A 21,580-nucleotide genomic window follows, 5' to 3' on the forward strand; every position below is an offset into this window, starting at 1 on the left:
GCCCCAGTAGTAACTTGTTTTTCCAATACATTACCCTCACACAACCTCGCTATAGAAGTTGTGCGCCAAACCACTGAGCTTTACTGAGCCATAGCAGGCAAAGTTCTTTCAAGTTTTTCACAATCCCATAGTTGTATCACTCAGCTTAGTGGCTCTGATTTTGGCCACACCCACACTATTCAAGAGGGAATTTCAAAATAAACTGTAAATACCTGTGACATGATCATCTGTTTATAAAAAATATTAAATTTTGAAATGTTGTCATCTTGCAAGATAGAAATCAGCCCATAATTCATCATAAGCTAAAACAGACAAAACTTGAAGTTTCCCAATTCTAGCACAAAAGTGCTATAATGTTTGGACCCTATAATTGATTCACACTTGTACAGTTTTAGAATAATGTAGATGATTTTATCCAAATTCTCTCTCATAGAATCCAATCTAAAAAGAAAGTGCTGTTAAATCTATTTATAACAAATGTGTTTGATCTAACAGTGCACAAAAGCAATCACTAAAGATGCATGAACCAGCAAAGGCATCTGAGCATCTGTGTCCTTTACCTTTCAGGGTAGTTTGGTGTTTGTGGTAGGAAAAATTGATGGCTTGCTGACAGTTAGTGGGCGCAGACACAATGCTGATGACATCGTTGCAACCGGATTAGCAGTTGAATCAATAAAGACAGTCTACAGAGGAAGGTTAGTGGTAATGAAACCCAGCTCTTTTTTCAAGCTTTGTCTGTGTCTCTTAATAAAACATGACAGGGTGGTCATGTTGTGTGCTGCCTGTTTTTTCTTAACTGGGTTACTTTTTTGACCTCAGTCACAGAAAATGTTTTGTTGACTGTTCAGTCTCCATAGCAGTGGCAACACTGGATCAGGCCTGGGGTCTGTCTAATCCAGTATCCTTTCTCTGACAATGTTCAGCACCAGCTACTTCGGAGGGAGGAGCAAGAAACCCTGCAGTGGGGAGTTCTGGGATAACAGCCCCTAGGGAATGTTTCCTCCAGAGCCCCAATAGTTAGTGCAGGGGTCGGCAAACTTTCAGAAGTGGTGTGCCGAGTCTTCATTTATTCACTCTAATTTAAGGTTTTGCATGCCAGTAATACATTTTAATGTTTTTATTAGGTCTCTTTCTATAAGTCTATAATATATAACTAAACTATTGTTGTATGTGAAGTAAATAAGGTTTATAAAATGTTTAAGAAGCTTCATTTAAAATTAAATTAAAATGCAGAGCCTCCCAGACCAGTGGCCAGGACCTGGGCAGCCTCCCAGACCAGTGGCCAGGACCTGGGCAGTGTGAGTGCCACTGAAAATCAGCTCGCGTGCCACCTTTGGCACACGTGCCATAGGTTGCCTACCCCTGAGTTAGTGGTTGGCTCGTGGCCTGCAACCAGTTGGTTTGTATCTCCTTCCCAGAGATCTTGGATTTTATTAAATATTTGCTGTGGATAGTTTTCAAAAGGATGTCACATCCCAGTGACAGCCAATAGGAGTTAGGCTGCTAGTTCACTTAGGTGCTTTGAAAAATTTTACCCTTCTCTATCCTGGCATGTTTAACATTTAACAGAGGCTGGAACGGGAACATGATGGCTGGAGCAGGAGACTGGAGTGCTGGTGTGCATGTAGGAAGCTTCTCTGCAGAGTAGGAGTACTCACTTACCTGGCCAATATAACCTTTACCTTCCCTGTCTGCTGCTGTTTCAACTTCACTGTCTCCTCTCTCCCCTGCCCCTGGAGCTTTTGAAATTGTTCCCTAGCTAGTGCATAGTGTCAGTCTCTTTCCTGGGATCTCCAGGACTTCAGTGTTCCCAGGGAAGTGGCATGGTAATTCCTACCGATCTGCATTCTCTTTTCCCCAGGATTGCTGTGTTTTCAGTTTCTGTGTTCTACGATGAGAGGATTGTGGTGGTGGCAGAGCAGCGGCCAGATGCTTCTGAAGAGGATAGTTTTCAGTGGATGAGCCGAGTGCTGCAGGTAAGACCCCAGCTGTCTGGGTGAGAGATTTGGGCTTGTGTGTGAACACCACCTCCCTTCCCCCACCCCCTTTCAGCATGTGCACAACTCAGATGATATTAGTGTGCCTCAGACGGATGCCACTTTCTGGTGGTCATCACGATTCCTCTTGGCAGCAAGATGGCAAGTTGGGTGTGTAATGTGCATTGGCTGTGCTGACCATGTGTCTTGGAGGTCCTGGAAAGGCAGCAGAGGCTCAAACTAATACAACCCTTAATGAGGTAGATCAGCATTACCCTTGTTACACAGGCAAAGCACAGAAAAGTGAAACTGCCTTCTCAGTGCCCAAGGGAGAACCCGGATTAGAACTCCAGGGTCTCTAGCTCCTAGCCCCATAGCTCATGCTGGCACTCTAAGAACAATTCTTCTTTAAAGATGCACTTGTGTTATCAGCTGAGAAGCAATTGCAGCGGTAAGATGTTGGGAACCATTTGATAACTGAAAATAGGTAAAACATCCAAAACAGTTGGGTTTTAAGAAAATGGTGTGTGCAGGATGAGTGGCAAATCCTAGTTTTGGAGTTTTTGCTTGTGCGAGAGAGTAATTTTTGAGACCCTTATATAGGTTGTTAGCTATATTCACTGATGGGAGAACATACACTGATCTGAGTAATATGTTAAAATGTGTGAATACTGGCGAGAGGCAGAGGCTGATGGTTAATTCCAGGGCTGAAGAGTCTGCAAAATAAACCCTAAACTCACTAGAAACAGATGAGTCACCAGCTTTTGTCAGATTGAGACTTGAGTCATTCATGACCAAAAGTTGGTGCCGTAGTTCAGATGGATTGTAAAGGAGGGTACGTTAACAGGCTCTTACTCATTTCCTAGCATTCCACTGTGCCCATGTTTATAGTCTGGCTAGAGTAGTGTGCTCTTCCTGCCTTGTTGGTTTTGGTACCTGGGACCAGGGAAGGCAACCAGATATTAGCCTGTTGCCTGCTCCATTCTGCCACTCTCTCCATGGGCTATTTACACTACAGCTATAGGACTTACCCTCCAGGTAATGTATTCAAGGTGTGTTGCTGAAGGCAGAGGGCAGTGACTCCCTCCAGGTAGCCAGGAGATTGTCTTTAAAGCTCTGAGGGACAGCAAGACTTCTTTCAAACATCCAATTTTCAGGTACTTGGTAACGCAGGCAAGCAGGCCCACACTGCTGCTCTGAACAGCCGTGCACTGCCTTGCCTGGCATTTGCTTATGGCCCATAAGTGAGTGACGTATTATGTTCTGATTTGTTTTTTACAAACAAGATGTTATTTGTATGTATTACAGTGCCACAAGTATTCCTCATTCTTTTTGCTGATACAAACTAACACGGCTACCATTCTGAAAGTAGATCCTAGGATTCCCAGTCATGGCCCAGGACCCCTTTGTGCCAAAGACTGTACAAATACAGAACAAAGTGATGGTCACTGCAGCCAATGAGCTTACAAATGCAGGAAAAGCTCCTGGAATTTGTCAGGACACCCAATAATACTAGTTTCTGCCCAGTTGAGCAACTTTTTCTTTTCTGTCTCTAGGCAATTGACAGCATTCACCAAGTGGGTGTGTATTGTCTTGCTCTGGTACCAGCCAACACTTTGCCAAAAACTCCTCTTGGAGGGATCCATATCTCTCAAACCAAACAGCACTTTTTGGAGGGCTCGCTGCACCCGTGTAACATCCTCATGTGCCCGCACACATGTGTGACCAACTTGCCAAAACCCAGGCAGAAACAACCAGGTAACTCAGTGTTTCTCACCCGGGGAATGCTGGCAAGTTCTTGAATGCAAGGGGTAGACTCTGAGCCTTTTTGCCTCAGGCCTAGAAAATTAGGCTAATGGCTTCACTTGTGTTCCCCTTGCTAAGATGTGTTCTAGCTGCTGGGGATTGCAGTGAGAGACTGACCCTACCAGGCCTGCCATTGGTGCATCAGTGTGTCAGAAACTCACTTCAAACCCCATCCTAGGTAAGGTTCGCTGCCCTGATGAGCAGGAGGCTTCTGAAGCAGAGACTGGTAGCCCAGCAAGAAGGGTTCTCTTCAACCACCCTTGTGGCAGCCATGCTTCAAGAAGAGCCTGGTCTTGGGGAGCAGCCTTCCACTCTGCTCACTCATCCTCATTCCACTTGACTGCAAGTCACGTGCTCTACAGGAGGCTGAGGCTAAGGCTAGCATCATCTCCTTGTAGCTCAGGTTATATGCTGCAATTCTGGGCTGTTGGTGAGCACTTAGCCTGTCTCACAGGGTTCCCTAAAGCAAGGTAGCCTATGCCCTTTCATTTTAACCCCAATTGTGAAGCCCTTTGATAGTCTAAAATGCATGTGACTCACTAGGATGTTTCCAGTTTCTGCATTCCTCCTTCCCCCAGCAGTTTGACTCCGTAATGAGATCACTTGGCATCTCCCCATGGGGGAAACCTGTGGGGTGGTGGAAATTTTTTTAACTCCAATTCTCAGGTGGCAGAAAACGAGTCCGTCCCAGGGTGAAGAGATTTGCACAAGGTCATGCACTGAGTCAATGGCAGAGCTGGGAGCTCTGAAGTCTTCTCCCTGCTTTAACCATTAGCCTGCACTGCTGCCCTGCAGACTGTAAAATATAAAATGGCTCTCTCCAGTGTGTCTGTACGTTTCCATCCTTTACCAAGTCTATGCGGCTGCTCTTTGCCAACAGGTGTTGGCCCTGCCTCTGTGATGGTGGGGAACCTGGTTGCTGGGAAGCGCATTGCTCAGGCTGCTGGGAGGGACCTTGGACAAATAGAAGACAACGATTTGGTTAGAAAGGTAAATCCCTACAGCCAGATGCTTATTGTGGCCAGCATATGGGAAAGCATTTCACCCCCCAGTTGAATAAAACATGGAGCAGTGATGTGAAATTGTCATCTCGTAGAATTTGTGCTGGCACTCACTACTGCCTCTCATTGCAGCACCAGTTCCTGACAGAGGTGTTACAGTGGAGAGCTCAAGCAACCCCTGATCACACGCTCTTCCTTCTGCTAAATGCCAAGGTACGTATTAGAATGGTTTGTTTGTTGGGCTCAGATTATCATGCGGTGCTGGTTTGGCAGAGGCTATGAGCTTGCCGCAGTCTAGGGCTGTGTTGGGTCTCAGGTGAGTGGGTGCATCTTGGTTGTCAGGATGAAAGTGTCATCATGGCCACTGTAACTATAGAGGTGACATGTGACACTGATGTGGAAAGTTTTCATTAACTTCACAGCATCATCTCTTCATGTTGTTTAGCATCATAAATGTGCCACCATTAAATGACCAGAGTCAAGGTGCTGCTCCTCCTGTGTTTTAAAGAACTTTGAGAGGATCATTCAGGAGCCAAGCCAAATTCTTGGTCTCTTCTTCTCCCTGCCTCCTCCTCCCTGCATAGGGAGAGAGGCAGAAATCTCTCCCTTTTCTGCCCCTATGTAAGTACAGTCGGGATCAGAGTCTGCTGCCTGAAGTGGGACTAGAAGCTCTACATTCAGAAGGATGTTTCTATAAACTTTCCTGGCTCGTGCTCCTTCACGTAATTCCCAACGCGCACGCGCACCCACTATATCTGTCTATCTCTGCGTATTTGTGTGAGGCCTACAAGGTGAAGTGTATAAACCTTAACATTCAGCCTAAGGCTTTGGGTTTATTTAAAATTTAACTCTTCAAAACTGGAAGCCTTTTTCACCTGAAGCTGTTAGAAGATATTGCTCATTCTTTAACAATTGCTTCACTTTGCTTTAAAACTACCTGGAGTCTGCAGGTCCCATCAGCCCTTGCACCACCTTAGAAGTTCGGTTTGAGTGTGTTTTGTCAGGGAGCTGTATAGCACTGTAGGTGTAGGAGAACCTGCTGAATCAACTCCCTGATGAGTGACATTTCCTAGGAGTAGGGTCAGTTCAATGCATTTCGGTGACATTAAACACTGGATAAATGGCCCATCAGGCACCCACAGCCTATTCATGGTAGCTAATGGGTATGGATTGACTCTGACTGTATAAACTTCCATCTGTGTTGCCCTTTGTGCAGCTGACTTGTGCTGTCCCAGCTCTCATTCACTACATTTCTCTCTCCTTTCAAGGGAACTCCTGTGTGCACAGCCACCTGCCTCCAGCTGCACAAGAGAGCAGAGAGAATTGCATCAGTTCTGTACGACAAGGGACATCTGAATGCAGGAGACAACGTGGTGCTGCTCTATCCTCCTGGTAAGGTCAAGTTAGTGCTGGCCAGAATCCGCACTGGGAAAATACACAACAACCTATTTATCCAACTTTCAAAACTTGTAAGACTTAAACTGTTGAGCAGCATCCGCACTGGGATTGTTGAGTGGCGATACCTGGAGTCGACCATGTAACTGATCTGGTTTTAACACCAAGTAGTTATGTTTCATAGGGACTGGGGTGTATTAGGGGTCTCAGCATCAGGCTTGGCATCCCTAGGCTGTATTGAATCCTGGAAAGGCTGGCTCAGTTTGCCTTCACTCTGACAGATGCACTGAGTTCTGTGTATCTTACTGTGTCTTGGTCTTTCAGATGAAATCTTAGAAGTTCAAGTCTTCTGCCTGTGGACATCAAAGATCCCATTGATACTCTCTAAGTTTTATTTGCAAATACTATTGTGGCCGCATTGGATCTAATGGAGAAAGGGGCTTGCCCCTACTCCAAGGGGGACTTCTGGGTCTGATCTGTTCTGTGTGGACATTAGAGTATTGAGGCCTCACTCCTGTGGGAATGTTCTGCATGCCATTTGGTGGCTACTCTCCACCCCAGAGGTGGCTGCCTTTCAGTCGTGGTATAGAGATGTCTGATTTACTGTGACTTAGCTACCAGGATGGCTTTCTGTAGAATTAGTCTTCTTCGAGTGATTGCTCATATCGATTTCAATTAGGTGCGTGTGCGCCGCGTGCACAGTTGTTGGAAAGTTTTTCCCCTAGCAGCACCGTGGCGTGGCGCCTTCATAGCGCTCAATATATGACCCTGCTGACCTGGTGCCTCCTCAGTTCCTTCTTACTGCCAGTGACGGTCGTTGGAACTGCGGTGATTTGCTTAGCAAGCTCTCCTCGTTTTCCCGACCTTTCCGTTTAGTTTAGTTTGCAGTTATTCCTAGCCTCGTTAAGTTTAGTTTTAGTGTTTTCGGTTACAGCAGATAGCTGTTGGGAATAGGGTGTCTTCCCTTCACCCGAACCGCATTCCCTGTTGGGACTTGGGGTATGCCTAAGTCCCAAGGGTTCAAACCCTACAAGTCCTGCAATAAGCCCATGCCAACGGGTGACCCCCACGACGCTTGCTTAAAGTGTCTGGGGGAAGCACACCAAGTGGACAAGTGCAGGCTTTGTAAAGGGTTTTGCCCCAGAACAAAAAAGGAGCGAAAATTTTGCCTCAAGCAGCTCCTTATGGAGGCGGCACTTAGATTGCAACCTACACCAGCACGGCAAGACCCGGCACCGAGCTCATCGATGCGCAGTGCCCCAGCGGCAGTGGTAGAAGCGGCACCGCGGAAGGACTCTGGGAGATGCCCGTGGCACCGCCGTTCCCCAGCGCCAAAACCGTCGAGATTGACCCGGCCCCGTTCCATTCTCCAACGCAGAAGCGGCACCAGAAGCCGGGGAGGAGTGGATCTCCAACTCAGAGACCAAGCCCTTCGAAGCTGGCCACTGGGGTGCGTCCCAGAGAGGACCCCGTGGGCGTACCACCAGGCCCAGGGCATCCAATTCAAAGGTTCCCATTCAGCAACTTCTGAACTGCAGGTGCCGGAGGCGTCAGCCAGTCACCCCACCCCTAGAGGTGCCGAGGAGGGACCAGTCACACTACCTCCCCTGGAACCAACCTCTGCTCCTGAGCCTGATCCAGGTGTGATTGGCTATGACACAGAAGTGGAACAGGAAGCCCCTGGAGACCGTGTGTGTCAGGAGGACTCTGTTCCCCCATTAGCCTCCTCGTCATCCTCCCCAGATGAGGCGGTTGCAGACACCTCCGTCTCTGGATTGCCCCTCATAGATAGGTGTGCCCACCAGGACTTCCTTCGCAGGGTGGCGCAAAATATGAGCTTGCAGGCCAAGGAGGTGGTGGAGTCGGAGGACCCGGTGGTCGACTTCCTGACCCCAGAAGGCCCGTTAGGGGGGGCTTTACCCCTCATCAAGATCATACAGACCACTGCGAAGACCATTTGGTCTTCATCCCTCTCACCGCGAAGGGTGTGGAGAGGAAGTATTTCGTTCCATTTAAGGGGTACGTATACCTCTTCACACACCCGCAGCCTTGCTCATTGGTGGTGGCTGCAGTAAATGAAAAGGAGCGGCAGTAGGGTGACCAGATGACAGAAGTGAAATATTGGGACGTGGGGGGAGCGGGGAGCAAAAAAAAAAAAAACGGAGTACAGGAGGAAAAATTGGTGGGGTGGGAGGCGCGGCAGCCAGCAACAACAAACCCCCAGTTCTTTTTGTATAGTGGGACTCGGGAGGGACTTTTCAACCTAACATATACCCCACCCCTCTGCTCCCCTCAGACTGGTCCTCCTCGCCTCTGGTCCTCCCCTGCACATTTTTAAGCCTTCGTTGTTTAGCAGAGAACAGAAACCAACGCCCCACACACACCCACTCTGTTCAAGAGAACACACAGCAGTACTTGTGTATATCAACAAGAGCCACTCAATCTATGGTGCATTTACAAACGCCTCAGGGGAAGAGACTTCGGCTCTGGAAACAGCGATTGCTGGGTCTGCAAGACTGCCCTAACTCCAGAGAGCTCCTCCACCCCTGGAGGAGGGCAGGGCAGGCAGCATGGCTAAGGGGCTGCTCCTTTAAACCCCTTTTGGAACCAGGGAGCCAGAGGAAAGGGGGCCGAGCAGGCGAGCAGTTACCTAGAGCGAGTGGCCGGTGGCTCAGAAGCAACGCGAGCTGCTGCTGCTCAGCTACGAGCTGAGCCGGGCTACCATCCCTGCCCTCCACCCAGCAACCAGAGCCCCCAAAGAGCTCCCTCCACTGGGCGGGGGCAGGGCGCCTACAAGCCCCGTCCCTGCCTTTGTGCATGCCTGGGGAGTGGGGCTGCAGCACTCTGCAGACTCCGGCCGGCCAGCGCCGGGAGCTCAGCTACGCTGCCCCAAGGCCCGGAAGAAGCGGGGAGCGGTGCCGGCTTGCCGCGGTCCCCCAATATCAGGACATAAAGTGCGTCCCGACCGATGTAAGGTCAGGACACGGGACAAGTCCCCTAAAATTGGGACTGTCCCGGTAATATCGGGACGTCTGGTCACACTAAGCAGCAGGGACAACAAGCCCCAACGTCTAAGTCCAAGGACACCAAGCGCCTTGATTTCTTTGGGAGCGAAGTGTATTCCCCGGGGGGGTTGCAACTCAGGATTGCCAACAAGCAGGCAATTCTGAGTAGATACAGCTTCAACTCCTGGAACTTGATGCTCAAGTTTAAGGAGCTGGTGCCAGCAGAGTCCAGGCAGGAGTTTGGAGCAATAGGGGAGGTGGGCAAAGCGGTGGCACAGACCTCTCTACAGGCCTCACTGGACGCTGCAGACTCAGTGGTGTGCACCTTGTTCTCTGGCATTGCCATGAGCTCATGGCTGCAGGCCTTGGGACTCCAGCCCGAGGTTCAACAAACCATGCAGGACCTGATGGGGCAGGTCTGTTTACAGAGCAGACTGACTCTAGGCTGCATAGGCTAAAGGACTCCACGGCTACCATGAAATCCTTAGGTATGCACACCCTGGCAACCCAATGTAAACATTTCCAGCCTCAGCAGCAGCATTCCTATCCTCGGCCAAGGCAGGACTTTTATAGGAGAAGGGGCAGGAATGGCAGACAAAAGCCTTCAAATCCCCTGCCCGGGCAGGGCCAGGGCCCGACTAAACCATCGTTGGGTTCCAAGCAGGCCTTTTGAAGGTGCGCCCGAGGACAGCGCACCAGCCTCACTTCTGGATCCTTCCCCGTCTTTCTTGAATCGTCTGTCCCACTTATGCCATGCTTGGTCCCAAATAACTTCAGACTGCTGGGTTGTCCGTACGGTAGAAGTGGGATATTCTCTCAAATTCTGCTCCTACCCTCCCTCCCACCCCCTTCCCCATTTGCTCATGAGCAACTCCTTATCCAGGAGGTGCGGGCGCTTCTTGCCATGGGAGCAGTGGAGGAGGTTCCTCGGGCAAGTTCTATTCCCGATACTTCCTAATCCCCAAAGCCAAGGGGGGTTTCAGACCCATTCTAGATCTGCGAGGACTCAACAAGTTCATGGTAAAGTTGACGTTCCACATGGTCTTCCTGGGATCTGGGAGACTGGTACGCCACCCTCGACATGAAAGACTCTTACTTCCATATAGCTATTCGGCCTGCACACAGGTGATTCCTATGCTTCATGATCAACCACAAACATTATCAATTTATGGTCCTTCCATTCGGCCTCTCAACAGCCCCCCTAGTGTTCACCAAGTGCATGTCGGTCATGGCTGCTTTCCTCTGTCGGAGGCAGGTGCAGGTATACCCCTACCTCCACGACTGGCTGCTCAGGGGGCAGGTGGAGTCTGAAGTCCGATTGGTCAGATCCACATTTGAGAGACTGGGTCTCCACCTCAACTTGAACAAGTCAACTTGGCACCAACCCAAAGAATAGAATTCATCGGGGTGGTTTTATACTCGGTTCAGGCAAGAGCACTTTTGTCAGAGTCAAAAAGAAGAACAGGAGTACTTGTGGCACCTTAGAGACTAACAAATTTATTAGAGCATAAGCTTTCGTGGACTACAGCCCACTTCTTCGGATGCAAATTTGTCAGAGTCCCAATTCCAAGCCATGATGGACGTCATTCGAGGCCTCAGGCAATACCTGACCACACAGCCAGGGGATGCCTGAGTCTCCTCGTCCACATGGCAGCCTGCACTTACGTGGCTCACTTCGGCCTATCGCCTGGGACGCGACAGCGTGAATTCAGTGGTCATGGTGCCGGGGCAGGTGTTTGAGTCCCTTTAATGGTGGCTCGACCCTCGGACACTGTGTAAAGGAGTCCCCTTCAGCAGCCCTCAGCCTTCCTTGTCACTGGTAATAGATGCGTCCGCTCTGAGATGGGTTGCGCATTTGGGAGACCTCCAAATGCAGGGCCTCTGGTCGCAAACGAGCTCCCTCTCCATATCAATATCAAGGAGCTTATATAGGCACCTATTACCCCCAACCCCCTGTCCCGATCTGCTATCAGGTCACCCTGTGTGCACCTCCCCAAAAAATTCCTCTGTGCCCCCCAGTGGGCGTGTCTCACAGTTCAGGACCCACTGGAGTAGTGTCACGAGGACTTGTGTGACAGCCTCTTGTGTTCTTGCAGGCATTGAACTCATCGCTGCATTCTATGGCTGTTTGTATGCTGGCTGCATTCCTGTGACCGTTCGACCACCTCATGCTCAGAACCTAACTGCGACTCTGCCCACTGTGCGAATGATCGTAGATGTGAGTAATAGGAAGCTGCAACCTATGGGCCCGGCATGGGGCACCATTATTCTGGTGTTTGGATTTGGAGAGTTGTAAGAATGAAATCTCTCATGCTATCTTTCATGGCTGCAGTATATTAGAACACCCTCTCGCATCAGAATGAACTGTTTGACTTTTTTTTTTTTTTTTTTTAATAAATGAGAATTCAGTACAACAGCTGCCTTTAGCTGTTACAGGGGTGATACAAGGGGTGCTGCAAAATACATGGCAACAGGAATAGGCTAACTTATGCGACCCACATGCTTGTTACATAATAACTCATAAGAACGGCCATACTGGATCAGACCAAAGGTCCATCTAGCCCAGTATTCTGTCTGACAGTGGCCAATCCCAGGGGCCTCAGAGGAAATGAACAGAACAGGTAATCATCATCATTCCCTGTTGCCCATTCCCAGCTTCTGGCAAACAGAGGCTAGGGGCACCCATTCCAGCCCCTCCTGGCTAATAGCCATTGATGGAGCTATCTTCCATGAACTTATCTAGTTCTTTTTTGAACTCTGTTACAGTCTTGGCCTTCACAACATCCTCTGGCAAGGAGTAGGTTGACTGTGTGTTGTGTGAAGAAATACTTCCTTTTGTTTGTTTTTAAACCTGCTGCCTATTAATTTCATTTGGTGACCCCTAGTTCTTGTGTTATGAGAAGGAGTAAATAACACTTCCTTATTGCAACACTGTACCTCTAAGTGACTACTGGGCAAGTGCCAGTCTACCAATTACCTACTAATTACAGTAACTGGCCTAGGCTGACTCTGTAGGTATGGAGGGAGAGGTACTGTCCGGTTCCCACCTGACATAACATCCCTACTCACCCTCTCCAAATATCTTGCCACATCTCTGGTCAAGTGAAAAAATTCTTTAATTTGGGGTCTTGTCTGAGCAGGGTGGTGTGTTTTGGAATAGCAAAGGACGTTAGTGAGAGACTGTAGGGGAGGCTGGCCCATAGGTGGGGAAAGTGCATTGCACAAGCATGCCCACAACCTCCACTAGTTATGGGGCTTGAAAGGCCACAGGTGTTTCTCTTCCACATTCTAGTAATCATTGGTTGGTTATATTTTTAGGTCAGCAAAGCTGCCTGCATTCTCACAACTCAGACCTTAATGAGACTACTGAAATCCAGAGAGGCAGCTGCTGCTGTGGATGTGAAAACCTGGCCAACCATCATTGACACAGGTGAGAACTTCTCTTTGCCAAATTTCCAAGATTTTCAAAGCCGCATGTAGGGATTCTGACTCCTAAGAAGTTCTGGTGTTGCCAATACAGACACTATCTGACTGGCTGCTCTGGGGGCTTCAATGCTCAGAAAAAGCAGCTCAGAGAGACTGTGGTTCAGCAGCTCCCAGCTTTTACACTTTTAAACATACAATTAAAAAAAGGGGGAGGGGGGAGAGGGAGAGCCGTGCTGACAGGCTCCTATTATGAGATGTGACATTTTGTGAATGAGGAAAGCAGTCTGTGGGAAGGATACAACTCCAGATGGAACAGAGAGGGTGTCTCAAGACTTTCTAGCCCCTTTTGACTAAAAATGTTGAATGTTCTTGAATTAATTTGAACAAAGAGTGTTTAGAGAAGGCTGGGATTGCCTTGTAATCTGACCCATGGTTGACCCTGGAAACTCTAATTATTCCTTGTGCAGAGCTGAGCCCCATGTAGAATTATAGCATGAGGGTAAAATTTAAAGTCCAGTTGATGTTAGTGGCCTCAGAACAGGTATCCATGTCATAGTTAGCACTGACCTGACCCCTATCTGGCAGTTTCAGAAGAGAGGACAAGCACTGAATGGCACATGACAAGAGTAATATCTTGATAGCATTTACGTATTTGATTCAGTGCCTCGCAACATCGATTGAATCTCCCCACCCTTTACTCCTCAGAGTGGTATCAGAGCACCTTACAGTCCAAATGAATAGGGTTCACACACACAGCCTAGATTCTCTTTTCTCCTCCTTTTCAAGAGCAGACAGATTTTTTTTAATGGGAAAGCTCTGACATAGAAATGGCCCTTGCACCTCCTCCTGAAAGCAGTGAGACATGTTGGTCACTCTCTTGTGGAAGGTAATTCCACAGCTAATTATCGAGAAGGCTTGCTCTTCTCACGCATTCATCTCATCCTAGTCATTGAAAGTTCCATCATCCCTGAGAATCCCAATTCAGAAACAACAGAATCATAAGACTTTTTGTTTCTTACCCACACAGATGACTTGCCCAGGAAGCGGCTACCTCAGATCTATAAACCACCCACACCAGAGATGTTGGCATACCTAGATTTTAGTGTGTCCACGACAGGCATGCTTACGGGAGTGAAGGTACAGTAACACTTGATGAGAAGGAAGGTCTCATATAACCTTTTTTTGGCTGAATCTTTTTTTTTTTTTTAAAGTGGCTCTTGTGATTTAATTTAAAAATCACTTGTCCCAGTTAATAAACTGGGAGAGTAAAGCTATGTATTGGCAGATCCAAAAAATGCAATCTGGCTTCAGGCTGGTAAAGCAGCTCTAAATTGGGATGTCATGCCGGAAGACAGAGGCCAGAAGCAGCCTCAGGATTTCAGGTGCCTAGGCTGATGGAGAATTGCATATTTAGGTGAACAGGGAATGATGATGGTATCGCTCTGCAGTCTCGGCTAATAGTGAACTATTGGAACAGCATTCACTGGCCTCCACTGAAAGCAGAGAGTAGCTCTGGCAGTTGGCAACAGAGAAACAGGTGTGAAAGAAACAGGAACAAAAACTGAGCCCTTAGGCTCTGGTGTAGGGTGCTGGCTGGGCTCAAGTGCTGTGGGAGGTGTATAGTGAGAAACTGAAGCTGCTGCTCCTTTTATAACATGCTTTAATGGTCTAAGATAAACAGAGCTTTGTGTGGAAGCTTCCACAATGTTTTGCACTCACCATGTGCGATAAGGGTAGTTAATTTGCGGAGTAGCATTGTTAGGAAACCAAGCCCATATTTCACTGTACCCAGCTGACTCAGAGAAATCCTGTTCCTATGTTCTTGGATTTCAACACTGTATCTCTCCCTCTGTCTTTTGTTACAGATGTCCCACTCAGCAGTGAATGCGCTTTGCAGGGCGATAAAGCTCCAGTGTGAGCTCTATTCCTCTCGGCAGATTGCCATTTGTCTTGATCCTTACTGCGGACTTGGCTTTACGCTCTGGTGCCTTTGCAGGTATGAGTTGGAATGAAAACAAAAGGGTAAGATATTGATTGGTTTTAAAACAGGAAATGGAGGGCTGTATGTTCAACTGGTATAAATTGACCCAGCTACATTGTCTTCAGTGGAATGATTCCAGTTTATACCAGCTCAGGATCTGGCTCTGAATGTTCACTAACATGACCCCCTTCCCCTCCGGTTTTAAGATCTATCCAGGTGTGGCTGTTTTTCTCTTAACATGTAGATGCACTGCAAGAGATTAGTTCTAGAAAGTTTCTCCCATTTTCTTTGTTGGTTACATATTACGATGGAATGTATTTTCGGGACCTGAGTTTCTCTTTTACATTGGCAATGGGAAGTGTGTGCACCACTTCTCAATTACAAGACGTTTTTATTACAAATACAATGTTGCTGCACATTATAAAGGAGATGGGCACTAGTGTTGTCATCAAATTATCTCAGACATGGAATCCCATTACCTACATTTGGTCCTAACATCACTATGTGTCGGTGATCAAAAATAACAAAAACAAACTTAATGCTAACCAGCTTCTATAGTAAAATCTTTCTCTCTCTAATCTTCCATGGCAGCGTGTATTCTGGTCACCAGTCCATCTTAATTCCTCCTATGGAGTTGGAATCCAATCTTTTCCTCTGGCTTTCCACTGTCAGTCAGTACAAAATAAGGGACACTTTCTGTTCCTATTCAGTCATGGAGTTGTGCACAAAGGGACTTGGAAATCAGGTCGAAGTTTTAAAGGTAAGAACCTCTGTCAGTATCTTACACTGATTTTAAAAGTTGGTACCCAGTCTTGTGCTAAAGCAAATGGAGATTAGCAAACCTTAGAAGGGGGAGGCAGTAGCAGCAGCATCATGCTGCATGAATAGTCAGCTATATACCATCAGCCTGCTGCAGGGCTCTAAGCCAGCTGAGGATACAGCTTATCTGCTGGCCAAGCCATTAAGCAGCAGCACGACTCTCTGAAAGAGCAGGAGGAAAAAATAAATATGCTCAAGGTTTATGATTACTACTTGCATCTGTTTTCCTATAACTGGCTTTGTGCTCCATCTACAAAGTCACCGGTCAGTTGTGCATCACTGACCGTACAAAATGTTCTGAAGTTTTGTACTTTGCATGATATCCCCAATCACATAGGTTACTGTGCAGCTCTGCAAAGCTGTAGTGCTGTCCGTTTTTCTTTAATTATGGGGCAGCAGTGATGTTTTCCAGTGATTAGAGTACATAACTGAGGGGTCTGTGCCCAGCTCTGCTGTAGCCTCAGCGTGACCTTCAGCAAGTCACTTCACGCATTTGTGCCTCCATTTCCTCATCTGTAAAATGGGAGTGATAATACTAAACTGCAGAGGTGTGGTGAGGCTTAGTTAAACTCAGGGATGAGGTACTACAGAAATGCAGAGAGCTGTATTCCTTATAGCTGGATAGGAAGCAGAATTGAAAATGCCATTATTCCATTTATGCTTTTTGGGCTGCCTGATCAGAGTCACATTTGATAGCCTGCCAACAGGGACACAATAAGGTACATTTATCATGAGTGGCATAATGGGAGGTATCCTTCACTTGTGGACCTGTTGTCTCCTGCTGATTAGATGTGGAGGAGGGGGCAAACAGTCTTCTGTGGGACTCTGCTTCGTTTGTCAGAGGCAGAGCAGCAACTGTTTGCATTTATCTGTATCTGCACCGTGTTTCTGCAGGCAAGAGGAATTAATCTGTCGTGTGTCCGGACCTGTGTGGTGGTCGCAGAAGAGCGGCCACGAATTTCTCTCACCCAGTCCTTCTCCAAGCTTTTCAAAGACATTGGCCTGTCATCCCGTGCTGTGAGCACCACCTTTGGGTCAAGGGTCAACGTAGCTATCTGTTTACAGGTACCAAAGGGGTATTTAATTGGATGACCATTATGTTGTCAGTGGCACCAGGTTTCCAGATTCTGTCGAGCTCTGAATTGGCAAACTCTTCATAACCAACACATACTGCTAAATTGTTAACTTAGCTCAAACTCTGGTCTGAGGAGCACTCACTGGTGCTCTGTGGAGAGCAGCAAGGCACACAGTGCAGGCAGTTCCTCCTTGTTTCCAGCTGCCAGATTGCACTAAAGAATCTAAAAACACTTGATACTTCCAAACTTCTGCATTTCCATGTAAGAAATAACTGCAGTTGCCACAGGGATGTTAGTCATGAATGGAAGGTTGTGGTGCCATGGGTTAATTTCTCTCAAGCTGTGGCCTACTGTAAGGTTGTATCTATTCCAGCATTTTCCCCCCAGTTTTCCAGCATTTGCCACTCCACGGATAAGAGCAATGGTTGGAGCATTCAGAACAGATGTATCGGCTGGTGGCCTTTCTATGCTAGCGCTCCCTCTGGTGCAGCTGCCGGGGTGGGAAATGAGAAGATGAATTCTAGCATCTGTAGGAAGCATAAGGAAACATTTGAGAGCTCCTGCCTTGGCAGAGGCATGGATTACCTTGTCTTTATCAATGCAATGGCTTTGAGCACCAGCCTTGTCATTGTTGTTTAATTGTTTAAAAAGTGAGACTTGAAACAGTTTGGTATTTTCTGATTTCTTTTCTTTGAAGAGTTACTAGAAAACAGAGTAAAGAGAAACAAACCCTAAAAGGAAGGGCCAGTGTGTGATGTTCTTTGAGCAGGAGATGGAGAGACTAGTGTGGGTGGGTGAGAAGTGAGGGCACTTCTCCAGGAGCCCAAACACACACACCGCATTTGTACTAATTAAACAGCCCAGCTCGGACTATTTCCAGGGAGTCAGTGTCCAAAAAGTAATGCTCTTTGTGCGTGGGGAGTGGGGTGGTGGGTTGTTTTGGGGTTTTTTTATTCATATAATTGTCTGCTCTTCTGTATGGTTTTTACACTTTATATTAATTATCATTGACTGTCATATAATTAGAAACAGAAAATATTAACATGTTCTTTAATGTTAATCTTTAGGGAACCTCTGGGCCTGATCCTACCACAGTGTACGTAGATCTGAAATCCTTAAGACATGACAGGTACAGTGTATTTACATTGCACTTTATTTATTATTCATCCTCTACATAACCTCCTGGAGAATACTGTGTTGGCCATGAGATTCCTTGGTAGGTGGTAAATGAAGTTCTTGCTTTTCATCATAATGTTTTTTCCCTTCAGAGTGCGTTTGGTAGAGAGGGGAGCTCCACAGAGCCTGCTGCTTTCGGAATCTGGGAAGGTAATTTCACATCCACTTCCCTAATGGCTTGGCACACAAAGCATGTGACCAAGTGTGTTTGTGTCCTACAGAAACATTTTATATGTGAACTTGTAGTTCAGGGAGGCATCTCTATTAAGCCAGTCATGCAGTATGGCATGAGAAAGATGACATTGAACTAACTCCCTGGTGCAGAGAAACCCACATACGTTGAAGTCTTTTTTTTTTTTTCACTCTAATAGCAGGCTTTGCTGTAACTTCAATTGCAGTTTCCATATTGCAGTGCACTGGAACAATTTGAGGGTGAGGGCAGCGGGGGTTGATTCTATTTTACAGTAAATGTTTTCACTTTATCAGAGTTCTGTAAGCAGTCTGCTGTATCCTGGATGGCAGCATGCAGTGGGATGTGCAGTGGCTGTTAGTCCTTTGCTTAAATGAAGTAACAGCAATAGAAACAGTTTTTCCAAGTGGTCTGGGCAGACTTCATTATGCAAACTCTCAAAAAACATATAGGAGTTAACCACTGATGTCCTGAATTTACAGCCCCAGAAACCCTCACTTGCTTGGACCTTGAGAGTCATTAATGCATTCTTGCTATAAAATTAGTCAGTTCTTAATATCCTGTGTAGATGTGCAAATACAGGTGTACACACATTCCATAGAAGGTGACGCCCATGCTCACAAAAATCAAGAGGTGAACTAACTTCTTTTGTATTTTGGACACTTACAGGCAGAAATCCATGAACTGATTTACTCACTTTCCTTGTTGTGTCCTTTAGATTTTGCCTGGAGTCAAAGTGATTATAGTCAATCCTGAGACCAAGGGGCCTGTTGGAGATTCTCACCTTGGGGAGGTAGCTGCTGGTTTAATTGCTGTTTTGGGAGTTTCTCTGTTTTTGTCTGCTGGCTGAGCTATATTATCTCCATTTGATTATTTTAAGGCTGCTGGTTGGCAGAGTTTATTTATACATAAGGGTTAATGCTGCTGGGTATTTAGAAATCTAAGTACTGTTGGGGTGCCTAGAGCTTGTGTGTGGGCATTAAGTTTAATGTCAAAACTAGAGAGATAATTTTAGAAATGAAGATTCACTCCATTGCAAATTTCATCTAGCTGTGGAATACTGCACCTGGATTACTGTAATTGACAGTTGGATTCTAAAGAAACAGTCAAATTTGCAATTGAGCTTGCATGCTGTTCTGATTATTTGATTGTAGTTAGACCTGTCTTGATAGATAAATAGAAATTGTTGTTTGAATTCACAAGCAATAAAAACCTGTAGTTTATCCATCCTCTTCCTGTTACAGGAGGAGGGCAGCTGTAAAGTGCTCTGCAGGATGTGTTTGGCTCTTGGGCTGCTCTTTGGGCACCCAGAGCTAAGCTGCCAAATAGTTACTGTGCCAACTAAATCTTCAATAAAAAGAACTTTCTTTTACAATTCAGTCCCTCAATGATTTCTTTGTGAAGTATAATGCATTTAATCCTTTTGTTTGAAGAAGGCTCCATTTCAATGGTGTATGGGTCTCAACCCTATTCTCTCCTCTATAGATTTGGGTGAACAGTCCCCACACGGCTAGTGGTTACTATACCATCTATGATAATGAATCCCTTCAAGCTGATCATTTCAACACTCGTCTGAGCTTTGGCGATGCTGCTCAGACACTTTGGGCTAGAACTGGATACCTTGGCTTTGTTCGCCGGACGGAGCTCACAGCTGCCAGTGGAGGTAAGATAAAAATGGGCGCCTTTCTCCTTCTTTTTAGCAAAGATGGAGAATTTTCCATGGTTTCGTCTGTTAATGTGTTTCTGCTCCAGGCCTCCCCTGCTCGCGCACTAAAGCTGCTGCTATTGATTTTAATTTCTTCTCTAAGCACCAGGTCTCCAAGCATCAGGTATCTGGCACGTTGCAACGTCCTCCAGGCTGGAACAACCGTGTCCTAAAAACCCATGCCTTATTTTCCCAACTGTGTCCTGTGTCTGACTTTTCACTGGCCAGTAGGGATGAACTGAGCTTTCTTCAGGCGTCAGTTAATTGTACCCCGGCTTAGAGAACAGGTGCCAATGTAGAGAGTTATGAGGCCTACTCTCCCCCACCAGTCTCAGGAAAGGCATACACCTTGCCTGGCATTTAACACCCTGGATGATTTCTCATGATCTATTTCTCTGGTGTGGGTAGGTGAATCGTTCCCTGACACTGCTGTAGCAAAGGACGTGATTTTGGATACGAGCCTTATCTGTGACTGTAGCAGTTTTTTCTATCCCTTTATTCCAGGTTATTTTCCCCTTAACTTCAACTCTCTGGAGCATGTTATGCTGGTGGGAAGGAAGAAAGCAAACTCTTTGACCTTGTCTGCATTACAAAGGGTGTGCTGGTAGAGCTATAGTGATCACTCCCCTAGTGGAGACGCTGCTTGTGCCATCATAAGGACGTTTTTGCTAGTATAACTGTGTCTATACTAGGGCTTTTTGCTGGTATAAAAATATTGTAAAGAATCACACCCCTAACCAACATTATTATGCTAACAAAATTTTCTAGTTTAAACCTGGCATTTGTCAATGCTATTGTAATTCTACCACTTGATTGACCACTAGGGAATACAAGTACACATTGTGTAATACTTTACTCACCGCGCCACTTATCTTTTTCCATCCCCCATTTTAAAACGTGTGTGTGCAATTTTTCATCCCCCAACCCCAGATCGCCATGATGCACTGTATGTCGTAGGAGCACTGGATGAAACTTTGGAGCTGAGAGGACTCCGTTATCATCCAATTGACATAGAGACTTCAGTATCTCGGACACACAGGAGCATTGCTGAATGGTAAGCTAGAACACTACGGAATGCACGTTTCCCCATTTACCCAGCAATATAAAAGATGGTTGTACAAAGTAGCAGGATCAAGTGGTAAAAGCCCAAGGCAAGGAGTCAGATGGGTTCTATTCGTAGGTCTGCCATAGACTTGCTGTGTAAACGTAGGCAAGTTATTGAGGATAATACTGAGTTGAGGCCTCATTGTTGAGGCCTAATGTTCTGTCAAGAGCCTTAGCTGAAGGTGACAAAGTACAAACTCTGATCTCCTCTGTGTTAGTGTGTAAGGAACATTTACTCTTCTGTTTATACCTGCAGAACTGAGAGCAACATTTAGCCCACAAGTCAGACGAAGTAGCATCCTGATCTGCTTGTTAATAAAGTGTTTGAAATTTGCAGTGGCCTTTGACGACAGTTTCCTCTGTACTTTTGCTCCCATTCATTTATTTGAAGGACACCTGCATCCTCAGAAGGATGGCTTCAAATGGGAAGGGAATTCAGAAATCTTAAAGCCAATACAATCACTTAATATGCCTGAATGAAGAAAAAACTGTCCTGGAGCCTTATGCTGTTTGAACAATAGAATAATCCAGGACTTGTGCAGAGGAAAATAGGAGCAGTTGTTCCCAAATGTAGAAAGGACTGTGGCTGGGAATCCTGTTCAAAATTAAAGTGTAACTTTATGCAGCTCCTCAACGCTTTCCCTCTCACTCCTCCCAGTGTACTACCACCATTCCTTGCTAAGATACTGGGTGTGTAGTCTGCTCACAGATAAGTGTGAAGATTTCAAACATATGCATTATGCTAGATCTGCCTTCCACGAACTGGGTACCTAACAGTCATGTAACAGGGAAATTTCTGGTATGTGTACTGTTTGTACATCACCATGATATCCGGGTACCTGAACAAAAAAGGAAGATCTAGGAAGGGTGAATAAGATTTGTAACTTCATGTTTATACAAAATATATGCATTAAATATAT

The 21,580-nt window shown here is 46.5% G+C and overlaps 1 protein-coding gene across 2 annotated transcripts in view; it reads left to right on the forward strand.

Annotated features, from left to right (window-relative positions):
• The window catches only part of DIP2B (disco interacting protein 2 homolog B), a 57,758-nt gene that overhangs the window by 31,974 nt on the left and 4,204 nt on the right, over positions 1–21,580 (forward strand). For both annotated transcript variants that reach the window (XM_034792997.1, XM_034792998.1), the window contains exons 19-35: positions 568–695; positions 1,862–1,976; positions 3,533–3,734; positions 4,663–4,772; positions 4,916–4,996; positions 6,052–6,175; positions 11,280–11,401; positions 12,502–12,613; positions 13,637–13,746; positions 14,475–14,605; positions 15,182–15,350; positions 16,304–16,474; positions 17,553–17,614; positions 17,754–17,811; positions 18,570–18,644; positions 19,337–19,514; positions 20,487–20,610. In XM_034792997.1, the coding sequence (XP_034648888.1) occupies positions 568–695; positions 1,862–1,976; positions 3,533–3,734; positions 4,663–4,772; positions 4,916–4,996; positions 6,052–6,175; positions 11,280–11,401; positions 12,502–12,613; positions 13,637–13,746; positions 14,475–14,605; positions 15,182–15,350; positions 16,304–16,474; positions 17,553–17,614; positions 17,754–17,811; positions 18,570–18,644; positions 19,337–19,514; positions 20,487–20,610 (2,072 nt within the window). The remainder of the gene's footprint in view (positions 1–567; positions 696–1,861; positions 1,977–3,532; positions 3,735–4,662; positions 4,773–4,915; positions 4,997–6,051; positions 6,176–11,279; positions 11,402–12,501; positions 12,614–13,636; positions 13,747–14,474; positions 14,606–15,181; positions 15,351–16,303; positions 16,475–17,552; positions 17,615–17,753; positions 17,812–18,569; positions 18,645–19,336; positions 19,515–20,486; positions 20,611–21,580) is intronic.

Source organism: Trachemys scripta, chromosome 16 (assembly GCF_013100865.1).
Source record: "Trachemys scripta elegans isolate TJP31775 chromosome 16, CAS_Tse_1.0, whole genome shotgun sequence".
Lineage (NCBI taxonomy): Eukaryota > Metazoa > Chordata > Testudines > Emydidae > Trachemys > Trachemys scripta.